The 12388-nt window shown below is 39.1% G+C and overlaps 1 protein-coding gene across 5 annotated transcripts in view; it reads left to right on the top strand.

The window, feature by feature from the left end:
• GARRE1 (granule associated Rac and RHOG effector 1) overlaps positions 1–12388 on the top strand; it is a 63207-nt gene that overhangs the window by 42326 nt on the left and 8493 nt on the right. For all 5 annotated transcript variants that reach the window (XM_061458499.1, XM_061458498.1, XM_061458496.1 and 2 more), the window contains exons 4-10: positions 1344–1484; positions 1763–1858; positions 1995–2156; positions 3052–3210; positions 7606–7703; positions 8874–8999; positions 9494–10488. In XM_061458499.1, coding sequence (XP_061314483.1) covers positions 1344–1484; positions 1763–1858; positions 1995–2156; positions 3052–3210; positions 7606–7703; positions 8874–8999; positions 9494–10488 — 1777 coding nt within the window. The remainder of the gene's footprint in view (positions 1–1343; positions 1485–1762; positions 1859–1994; positions 2157–3051; positions 3211–7605; positions 7704–8873; positions 9000–9493; positions 10489–12388) is intronic.

The raw sequence follows: 12388 nt of genomic DNA on the forward strand, positions 1-12388 counted from the left end.
GCCATTGCTATCAAGTTTATTTAAAATGTGGTTTAAATTAAACTTGGGTCTGCAGAATCTGAGTCCTTAACTTTTCCCTTGTACCTCCTTGACAGCCCTCTTCAGCTATTTCTGTTAATAAAACCTGTATTTCGAAATAGAGTTTAATGCAAGCATTACGCTAATCAAATCCTTCATTAAACATGAATGGAGAGGAGAAGAGAAAAATACAGATTCCTCCTAGTTCCTAGAATAAAAATAGAAGAAACTTCTCAGTTTTTATGGTTGCCTAAAATAACTACTCTGAAGTATTTGTGGGGGGTTTAGGATAGCATAAGAAAAATCTGCGCTCTCTCATAATTTAGACAGGCTAATATACAAGTCATTTTGATAGAAGGGAGATTTGAAATACTGAAATATTTCCAAATTTTAACTTTGTGGAGGAAGGCAATCCATTATTTCCATATAAAACCAGCTTCCTTGACAGGGAATACACTGTTATTTCAGAATAAAGTTTAAGACAAAAAGTTTTGTCAGTAGCTTGAAACTGTTTTCCCTTTTTAAGATTTTTGACTTGGAAAACACTGTAATTCTGTATGTGTCAATGAGGTGAGCAATGACCATTGGCTGTAGCACCAAAAATCTCCAATTTCAACATCTTGCTTTAGAGCAAGACTCCTTCGTAGTCTGAAAAATAAGCTTTTTCCAAGGCCTTAAATGCAGTTGTGAGCAGGGTATTTTTTGTTTTACCCTGCTCAGTCATTTATCATTTTACAGCTAAAACTAGATATGTGGCTTTTCATATTTTTTATTTTTAAAAGTCATACTACATAAAACTGTTCTCCTCCTGTGCTCAGTTGGTCTTACTCTTGTGTGGCTCTTCTCAAATCACACCACAGTAATCAACCTCAATTTTATAAAATATATCCTGTGTACACAGGAGTATTTGTCCTCATGGTTAAATGTATTTTCTGTGGCAAGTAATACCCTTTATGTTGAAGTTGTAAGTCTCTCCTCCGGTAATGACAGTCATCATATGGCCTGTGTAACAGGATCCTTAGTCCTGACAGGGAGCTGAAATAGTAACAGCAAACAATGAATTAAGTTGCTAGCCAGCACCTATATGCCATACAAATTATGTGAGATCTGTACTTTCAAAGTAGCAGTAGAGATTTAATTGTAATAAATAATCTCCTCTGGATCCTTCCCACCAGGTGCTGCTTCTCAAATCCTTTATAAAGTTTTAAACTCTGTGGGGTTTTGTTTGTTTGCTTTTTTTTTTTGCTCTTCTTTAAAATTTAATTAAGTGTGACCTGGTTTAATGTTGAACCTCTTTACCCTGGATATTTTATTTTGCATGACAGGCCACATCTCGACTCCGAGAAAGAGGCTGTGATGGATGTTTGGCAGGAATTGAAGTTCAGCAGCTTTTCTGCTCACAGACTGTGGCAATCCCTGAACATCAGCTCAAAGAGCTAAACATGAAAATTGACAGTGCTTTGCAGGTAGTTTTTAAAGACTGCTGCTTTCATGTGCATGTCATACAGTCTGTGGGCCAAGGAATGAAATAGGGAATGGCTCTCTTACTGCAGAAATATGTACCAGAGGCAGCCATGAGGTATTTGAGAATTAGTTTTGGAATCTTACATGGTAAATGTGTGTATGCTGTAGAACTGAGTAGGGTAGCTCCATGTAACAATTCTTATATATGTATCCAGATGTGATGACTGCTTGCTTACTTGCTGTTATGCCTGTGCTATCTCAACTTTTTGTTTAATGCCAGGCTTACAAAGTGGCTTTGGAGAGCTTAGGCCATTGTGAATATGCAATGAAGGCTGGCTTTCACTTGAACCCAAAAGCTATTGAAGCAAGTCTTCAGGTAAGATCTGCTAAACCTGGTCTTTCGTTCATCCCTCCTCACCTTGAAAACAACTATTTCAAACAAATAAATTGGACTCATGTTAAGATTTTTCTAATGTCTTAATTTCTTCTAATGGATCTGTTCTGTACTCCAGGGCTGTTGCAGTGAAGCTGAAGCCCAGCAAACAGGAAGGAGACAGACTCCACCTCAGCCCATTCAGTGTGAACTGCCCACTGTACCTGTTCAGATAGGATCACATTTTCTGAAAGGAATATCCTTTAATGAGTCTGCAGCAGAAAACCTGAAGCTGAAAACGGTAATAACGGAATAAACGGTATAAAAAAAAAGTGAATTCCTTAATCGTCAGAGAACAACTGCAGTAGAAGTTCAGTGCCAAACTTGTATTTAAAAGTGCATTTTTTTAGCCTGACTTCCTGTAGAAACAAGATCTTGATAACACTGTAGGTCCATGCCTGCTTCTGATGACATTTAATCACCTGGAAAAATTCAGTTCTATCTGAGAGCAGCAGAGAAGTCTAGGAGACACTGAAGCCTTGGGAAAGTAGATGGGTTAGGCATCAAGAAGTGGAGGGGAACGTGAGCCCTTGCAGGTGGCTCAACCAGGTGGTGCACTTGACAGCACTTACCTTCTCAGGTGCCAAAATAAGTCTGGCCCAGCATAGTGCTAAGAGAGATACTTGAAGCATTTGTACAAAGCTCCTCTTAATGTCTTCTCACAAACTTTAACCAATTGCTAAAAATAATTGAAAATTGTGGAGAAGTTAACTGTATTTTCAGTGTGAAGGAATGGAAAAGATATCCATTCGGGAGTAATTTGGGCAATTTGAATCAGCATTTTCACTTTTTTTTTTTTTTTAGGATAAGCCCAGTTCCTAGTTCCTGAAAGAGTTCATGCTTAAAATGCTGCTTTTCTGTTGTCTTTGCAGTGCTTTTTAATTAAACTGTTCTGCAAGTTAAGCAAAAAAACCTGTTCTATTATTTTGGAGGAGTGTGGTGTTCCCAATAGCAGAGATGATCTTGTATATTTCTGTTCTGCAGTTGAGCTTTTCTAGTTGTACAAGACTGCTCAGAGGTAGCAGATGTTACAGTTGTCTGAAAAGCATGTATAATAATGCTTAATATGTATGGAAGCATTGATGTTAACATTTCTGAATTGTGTATTTAATACGACAAAATGTTTATTTTTTCAGCACACAATGCTGCAGTTGATTAAGGAAGCTGGATGCCATAATGGACTTACACCACGGGATGACTCTCCTGTTACTGAAGTACTAAATCAGGTTTGCCCTTCCACTTGGCGAGGAGCCTGCAAAACTGCTGTACAATTGTTGTTTGGCCAAGCTGGACTGGTAAGTGACTATGAATAGGCTTAGCAAAAAAAAGGCTACATCCTGAAGAGAAACTGGGTATTTTAAAGCGTTTGGAAATTAATTTCCGGGGTCTTAGTTTGTGTTTCCCCATTTTTAACGCTGCAGCTAACTTGATTTATGAGCAAAGTGTATCCTTGTAGAATGCAAGTTCATCTGTAGCTGATAGGAACAGGAGAATGTACTGTGTACTTTGTACTCTCTGTTACTAGATAGAACACAAAATGAAACTTCTAATTCATAGTGAAATAGAAAGATTTTTCAAATCTATGGATGACCATGTTAAAAAAAAACACCCTTCCTCCCCCTTTCCTTCCCCACTTTTCTCAGATTAGGTTTAAAAACTGTGGGTTTTTTTCATTTCCTCTCTGCTTTGAATGGAAGCTGGGTTTCCTGCCTGGCATAAACCCGGAAGTCCTCTGCCCCGCGTAATGCTACCTCACATATCCAAAAGAGCCCAGAGCAATTAAACACCTTGGTGATGACATATGTGTTTAGAAACAAAACCCTTGGATTTCAGAGTGTTTAAACAGTTGCTCAAGATAGGTGCTTGGAACATACTCTGTAAGAAAATGCATTTGTGCTCCCCTAACTAATTACTGCAATCTCTGCATTTAATAAGGTGTCATTCGTGACACAGATTTTTTTTTACTAATGTGAGTTTTCATTTGAGTGGACAAAATGGGGGCATGAATGCAATCTGATAGGAAGAAAATGCAAGGTACACCATAGCCTATGACCGTTTCTATCAAGTATTCTTTGAACCGTCTTTAACTTACAATAACCTAAATGCTTCTTGTTGATTCATATATGAATTATTTGTTAAGGTGATGGCAAGCCGTCAGGACTTTGTAATTAATTGCAGTTTCTGATGAAAGGATCCATATTGCTACATCCTTAGTAAATATCACATTTTCCAAACAAATCACACAGCTGATTATGTGACTTTGACCTGTCTTCCTTCATTAAGCCACACGTGTTTTGGTACTATTGACAAGGTCTTCAATAACGGTGAATGATAAATTGTAAGTTATGAATTTGTCAGGTGTTTCTACTTTAGCATTCCTTTGATACTAGATATTATTTATTAGAGGAGTAGGTTCAAATCATAGTGGAATTCAATGTGTTTTCATGTAAAGAAGGCCTAAAATCAAAGGCACAGACAACCAGTATCCAACAGCAGTGCATCTGCTGTCAATCCTGACTTCACTATGATACAGGGATTCAAGGACAGGAGATAGTAGTGCATTAACCACTCTGTGTAAGGAAGCTTTACAGGGAGGCGTAAGAAGGTGGTATCTTTTCAGGGAAAGAAAGCAATTGTGGAATAGTAGGATTGATCAAATTTCTACTGAGATGTTTTCAAGGAAAGCCTATTATTAGAAGTACAAGAACTAAAAAGAATGCTATGGTTAAGTGGGATTGTATCTTCACCTACCATTGTTTATGCTAGGATGCTGGGAGCCAGCAGCAAGGGATGGGAAATGAGGTTAAGAAAGGAACTGTTTCTCAGCAGCCCTGTGGGAGTGTGCTGTAACTCAAGAGTTTTTGGCTCCTAAGTGTCTAGATGAGGAATGCCTTGGAGAATGCTGCACCTCCTGTCATTTCCTTTCCAGGGGGTTTCAGTGTTGTGCACACCCAGGTTCTGCCCTGATGAGATCTGGGGAGTGGCCTGAGGCACATTTGGACTCAGGATTCTGAAAATGTCTTGATGTCCCCCAGTCTAGACATAACTAGTTAGACCTGCTGGTAATTAAAGCAGTGATATTCTTCAGCTTTATCATAACATTTAGAAAGTCGTCAGCATAAAACTTAACTTAGACATTCTCCCAAATGACAGTGCTGATATATGGAATATTACTTGGGTTGAATCATCCAAAGCTTTTTGCATGAACCTCAGATTCTGAAAGTAGCAGGTTTCTATCTTCAAAGACACAGTAATGAGCTATCTGCATGACGAAATACTTGACAGCCTTCTCTCTTTCGTTCATTCTCACTTTGATTTATTACAGTCTGGAAGGGTATGAGGGTTGAGGTTTTTCTTTATAAACTATGTGCTGTAATTTTTTATGAGGTTCAGTTACGGTTCTATGTAGCCTCATGCAATGGTGAGAAATTGTGATTTGCCTCTCTAAAGCATTCTTTAGGTGGAAATGAGAGAGGAAGCACCTGTAAATCAAGAACAATAGCTGTCTGATGCACAGGAAGCTATCCTCTAAGCACCCACCAGGCGGGGAGGGAGAATGTGTTTATTTTGTATAGAACTCGGATAAGTGAATCATGGGACAGAGTTATGTAGCCTTTGCTTTACAGCTTTTAGAAACTAAGCTGTCTGCAGTAGTTGAGAATTGTGTGTAAATTTGTCATTCAAATGCCAAATTTAAAAGAGAGCATTACTTGACAGTCTTTAGTCTATCTTTAGTCTATCTTGCCATGTGCCTTTTAAGAACAAACTCATTAAGAGTGGAAAGCACAATGAGATGTGACTTAGTTTGCTTGGTTATTTTAGGCTTCTGTTTAAGTGCAGTTTTTACCTTAGCAATGTATCAGATTTGGGTCAGCTGAAGAAACCTCCATGTTTTAATAAGTGATGTGTATTAAAATTGATGAACTCAGAGGATGAGTAGAAATAGAACTTTGAATTGGCATCATGCAGAGTCATGAAGAGAAGGTTTAACTGAGTCTCTGGCCATCTTTTTTTGTGCTGGTACATCTTTCTGTGCAAAAAACATGCATTGCAAAGCCCTAAATGTTAATGTTTAAGTCCCAGATGTTGTAACTCTGACCAAATGTTGAGAGATGTAAAACTTTTAAAGGCAAAAAAAGAATGGGGAGAGTGAGATGGGATAGACAGACGATGACACCCCAGCAAAGCTCAGACCATGAGCACTGCCAGGCACCAGAAGCTGATTTATGTCTGCTAAATCAGAATTTTAATTCTGACTTACAGGTCTGAGGTGCAGACAGGATTTTTTCTTGGGAGTTGAGAACAATCACTCCTAAGGTAATCTCTTGTTACCCCAATGATAATTGCAATATAGCTGAATTGCAGATTACCAAATTACCTAAAATTAAGATGGTACAAATACAGGGAGAAAAAGAAATGGAGCTGCCCTGTTATTAAATGAGGTATTTTTATGAGTGGGTAATAGCATGGCTCTTTGTCACTGTGCTTAGACATGTTTTACAAGTCTGAATAAACTTGCACAAATGCTTACAGTCAACTGAAGGAAAATTAAGGCCTTATGCTAAAGTACCTTAAAGGTGGGAAGTAATTATGTTCAAGTGTCACTGGATGGCTTTGTCAAAGCAAGAAAAGAGACTCTAAGCATTATTCATACTTCACATTTCTTCATAACCAGTAGTAGACAACCAGTTAGGAGCAGAACCAGTGTAGGATGATTGCAGAAGAGCCAGTAATATCCCTTGAGGCTTATTTATACCAGAGGACTTTAGCCATTTCAAGGATAAATGGTACAGCTAATCTGCTAGTCACTGGAGCAAGAACTGCTGATGGCTGCCAAAAAGCTGCTGGTTCAGCATGACCAAAATAGGAGATTATGGAAATGATGAAAAAGGCCGACCTGTGCAGACTGGACAAAAACAGAAAGCACGAACCAAATATGGAGCTTACTGTCACTGGTTTTAAAGTTTAAATGAAGCTGAAGTGAACCTGTTCCTCCTCTGTTCCATAAAAAGAAAGGTTCATGACAGAAGGTTGATTTTTTCAAGACTTTTATCTTCCATATATCTTCATGATGTCGTACAGAAGGCTCAGAATTCCACAAATTGAACAGTCACTTTTCTTCCCTTTATATAATAGGGAATTAATAATAGTACAGTTCTATTAGATAGAACAGACAGATGTTGGTGTGGGATTTTATAACCTTAAAAGGGAAGAGGGGCTCTTAAAAATTGTGAGCTGTGTGAAGAGTTTCAGAGTCTATACTACTTGTCTATATCGTAACATGCACTGCAGTTTAATTATTTAAAATATTTTGATAAATAGGTGTTGGGAAGCTGTTAAAGTACTAATAGTGCCAAACCTCTCAAATGTAGGGGCTGTTATGTGAAGCCACTGATGACTACCAGCTGTTTAGGTAAAGTAGTTGGTAACTACGTTGTGATGCATAACTATAGTATGTAATTGAGAATAATTAAGTCCTTGAAATACAGGTTACTGTATCAAACTCTTTTTTTAATTTACTTTTTAAAATAGAAATAAACTTACAATAATTGTGTGATTTGTTTTTATCTGGTTATGTTTTACATCTACAGCATGGCACATAGCTGAGATTATTGCATCTTGACTACAGTGGTGATAAAGTATCTTGAACTAATTTTTAAAATCATTTCTATTTTCATTTTATTTGCTAGGTGGTTGTGGACACAGCTCAGATTGAAAATAAAGAAGCTTATGCTCCTCAGATAAGTTTAGAAGGATCCAGAATTGTGGTGCAAGTTCCATCAACTTGGTAAATAAAAATAACTGTATTACAGATTATACTATTGGCTATGACTGAAATATGTAGGGGCAAACATTGCAGTACAAGTGGAAGAGAGAATACTAGGCAATTATAGCATATCTTCCTGAAGTTCCTTTATCTGGAACTGAGTACAGTTCCTGACAGACTGACAGTTGTATTTTTGATGTCTTTCTACTTGTGCTGCCTCCGGAGGCAACGAAGAGGGGCAGTGCTGGGGCACTCAGACGTTCTTATGAAGAAGTAAAAGCTTGATGATGAAGGTTTAAAAAATAAAAAATAATAGTCCAGTAGTATTCCTGTTATGCTTCTTCCCAGGAGGTCCTCACAGCTCTTGTCTCAGGAAGACCAGGAATTAGATGAGTTTAATATGAGAGCTTTAGCTCTTTCTTCACTGGGCTGTTCTTTAAGCACTGTTGTGAACATCAGAACTCTGTGGTCCAAGAGGCTCTATCCTTGCCAGTTTAGCTGACTGCCTAGGGGAGAAGGGTAGGATTAATCTGCAGTTTAGGTGAGGATTTCTTCCCTTTTGAAACAATGATTTGGATTTAGAACACTTCCTTTCTCTCTTACTTCGGAGTTCCCTGTGTTAGGAATTTCAGTACAACACAGTTCATTCATCTGAATCCTTAGTGAGAGCCTGTTACTAGTGGTACGAATGGTATGTCCAGAAGTGCGAATCAACTGATAGTCTGTTTATACAAATACATCTTTAATGCCTCTATAGACTGGCTCTTCTTTGTTCTCTTCATGTAAATTGCTGTACTATGAAAGGACTAAAATCATGTGGAGAGCTTGAGCCAGGCTTTGTGTGCTCTGGAAGAGCTCCTCCTGCTGACTCACGGTGAGAGTGGCTCTGCACTCCGCTGTGCTCGACTTACGCCTGCTCAGCTGAAGAGCTAATCATTAATCATGATTTTAAAATAAGTTATGCAGCTCTTATAGTTAGATTAGCTGTATCTTCAACAGTAGAAAGAAACCGAGGCTGCAGGCATAGCCTTTAGGAACCCTCAGGCATCCATATGTTGTGCTGCTGCTTTTATTAGTTGCGCCTCTGTAGTGCAGCAATTGGCCTTTTAGTATCTGACTAGTATGGTAAAATTGTCTAATGTAAAAAAAACCCTAAAATTTTAATTTTAAAGTTAAACTTAATGATTACAGGTGTTTGAAAGAAGATCCAGCAACGATGTCTCTGCTACAGAGGAGTCTGGATCCAGAGAAGACTTTGGGGCTAGTAGATGTGCTCTACACTGCTGTGTTTGACATACACAGATGGAAGGAAGGAAGGTATATCTCCTCCTGAGCCTTATGCTTTCATGTTCTAGTGTCCTAGTTTAAACAAAGCCATCATTGTTGAAAGATTTGTACTGATGTATTTAATACTGTTCATCAGGAGGTGAAAACAGTAGTCAAACTGAGTGCAGAAAATTGGTAGTCTACATAGGTACCTTGAGGGTACGTACAGAGATACAGCAGTCTTCTTGAAATCAAACCAGCAGCTTGTCCAAGTGTACAAAAATACTTGTTTCTGTCTTACAAAAATACTTAATTCTCATTTAATTAGTCACCATTTACATCTTGAAGCACAATTAAAATTTCTTAATGAAAGTAGTTAATGCTATTGCAAATACTAGTGATTTGCATTGTTACCATAAGAAATAACTGATGAACTCAGCAATCTTTGGTTTTGTTTCTTCCACTAGCTACCCCCAAATACACATTTTTCTCTGAAGTACTAACTCAGTTGTATGAGTGGTTTGATATATGTGTTTTTGATGCAGGGAGCAAGCTTTGCCTTGTATTCAGATCCAGCTACAGCGTGAAATCTCAGACTTTGGGAACCAAGTTGACATGCCATCCGGAAATGGAAGCAAATCTTCAGGTGGTCTGCAAAAGACGTTCTCAAAACTGACTTCACGGTTTACAAAAAAAACTTCCTGCACCAGTACAAGTAATACTGGAAGTTACTCAATCCCCAGTACGCCTTCCAAAAATGTCTTCATAAGTTCCAACTCAGAGGAGAAAGCTAAAATGCCCACTAACATAGATGCAAGGTTACAAAGCATCTTGAACATCGGTAACTTTCCTAGGACTGCAGATCCACTGCAGTCAGTTCAAAGCACAGACAACCAGCTAGTGAATGGGTTTTTAGTTGAAAGACGGGACAACTTCTTCAAGCCGGATGATGGCAAGGATGACAAAGGCATGAATCTACCAACTGACCAAGAAATGCAGGATGTCATAGATTTCTTGTCTGGTTTTAACATGGGCAAATCCCAGCAGACTTCTCCAATGGTGAAAAGAAGGAATTCTGCTGCATCATCTACAGCAGCAGAACAAAAATCAGGAACAGTACAACAGCAGCCACAGTCTGTCTCTCACACACCACTGCATCCTTCGCAGCAAGGCTTGTCACAGCAGCAGCAGTCACAAAAGCAGCAGCAGCAGCAACAAATGCAGTACTACCAACACTTGCTTCAACCTATTGGACCACAGCAACGTGTACCTGCCAAATGGCTAACTAATTCTTCACAGCAGCCAGCCCAAGCTGTTGGAGCTGGATTGTCTCATATAAACCAGTGGAACAATCCTGGTTTTTCAGATTTAAGCTCTGATTTGTACAGCTTGGGTCTTGTGAGCAGCTATATGGACAATATGATGTCAGAGATGTTAGGACAGAAACCACAAGGACCTAGAAACAACACGTGGCCAAATCGTGACCAAACTGATGGAGTGTTTGGGATGCTGGGAGAAATCCTGCCTTTTGACCCTGCAGGTACGTGCCTTTTCCTTTATGTATGTATGTTGTTATTTATTTATTTATTTATTTTAAGGATTCTTTCACAAAGAATACTGTTAAATATTGCTAGCAATAACTGTTATTTCCTAGAGCTAGTCACGAAATGCAAAGGTAGTTATGAGGCCAGCAGGTATTTATGCATTCTTAGATGGACTAAAGTACAAAAAACTTTCATTGATAAGTAAGAACGGGAACGAGTTCCTTGTTTCTTGTCCCAGCTGTAGTAGTTCTGACCTTTCCTGTATGGATCATATCAAAGTACTGAAACAGATACTTACAAATAATGTTCCTCCTGTTGATAATTTGAGAAATTGTTTAAAACTCAACTCTTGAACTTGCATGTTTTACATCTCCCCCGAATGATCCTTAGTGGTCTTTACCAGTCCTACAGTCCGGAGATTAAACTGGATTGCATCTTTCACATATCCCCACATTTCCCCCTCCATTACTGTGCAGTTCCATGGGAGTCCTACTGGTTCCTGTTCCACAGCTGTGACTGCAGTGAGAAGCTTGGATGCCAAAGTGTTATAGACTTTGAAAGAGCATTTGCCATGTGGTTTGCCAGATGTGCCTGAACCACCAATAAACTGTAAATCTAGAGGGATTACTGTCAAAAGGTGAAGTGAGATAAAAGATGAAGTGAGATAAAATTTTATAGCCATAAGCAAATAGCTAAAGACTATGAAAATGACTGTAGAGCCTAACAGGAGATAAATGAATTCTTCTGATAGTAGTACTAAGAACAACTTACAAATCCACTATCTCATAAATATAATTTCTGTTGGTGTGGAACGTCACTGTAGAAACTAGTATGCATTTAGGAAAACTGCCTGGAGGGAGGCAGCACTCACACCAACAGGAAAACCTGTTATCAAACCACGGAATACACTTCCTGTGCCCCTTTGCATATGCATGTGTGTGAGGACTGTGGAGGCATCTCGGAATTCAATTTTGATAGTTACTTTGTCAACTTAGTTGATAAATTAGTGGAGTTTCGTCATGGTTTAAGCCCCACCCATAACTCAGAACCATGCAGGTGCTTGCTCACTCCCTCTCTACTTCCCCCCAGCTCCTGGAGGGATGGGGAGGAGAATCGAAAGAATATAACTCCCAGGGGTTGAGATAAGAACAGTCCAGTAACTAAGGTATAACACAAATCACTGCTGCTACCACCAATAATAACAATGGTACAGGAAATAACAAGGAGGGAGAATATAAAACTAAAAAGGGAAGGGAAAAATACCCCAACACAATAAACGCAAGTGATGCACAGTACAATTGCTCACCACCTGCCGACTGATACCCAGCCTGACCCAAGCAGCAATCTGGGCCTTCTGAGTGACCCCCCAGTTTCTTTACTGGGAATGACGTGCTGTGGTATGGAATACTGCTTTGGCTAGTCTGGGTCAGGTGTCCTGTCTCTGCTTCCTCCCGGCTTCTTGTGTCCCTCCTCACTGGTAGAGAATGAGACTGAAAAGTTCTTGACTGGGGTAAGCATCACTTAGCAACAACTAAGAACATCAGTGTTACCAGTGTTGTTCTCGGACTAAAGCTGAAACACAGCACTGCACCAGATACTAAGAAAGAGAAAAATAATTGTTACAGCTGATCCCAGGACAGTATCCACCCCGTATTCCATACCATTCATGTTACACTCAGGTCTCACATTTTTCAATATACTATCACTTTTTGTCTCTTTACATATATGTATAAATAAATATACACACGCACACAAAGAGACAGATACACCTTAGACCCTGAACCATCCCCATAAAGTTCACTGAGATCATGCAGTCCATGATGTTAGGCTCCATCTGTTTTAAGAGTCTTCAAGGCAGGAGAGACAGTGTGCAGTGTTGGATTGTTGCCTGCTGAT

This window comes from Pezoporus flaviventris, unplaced genomic scaffold, assembly GCF_033815535.1.
Source record: "Pezoporus flaviventris isolate CSIRO_AGI_PZ_B2104156 unplaced genomic scaffold, CSIRO_AGI_Pfla_v1 ptg000027l, whole genome shotgun sequence".
NCBI classification, from domain to species: Eukaryota; Metazoa; Chordata; class Aves; order Psittaciformes; family Psittacidae; genus Pezoporus; species Pezoporus flaviventris.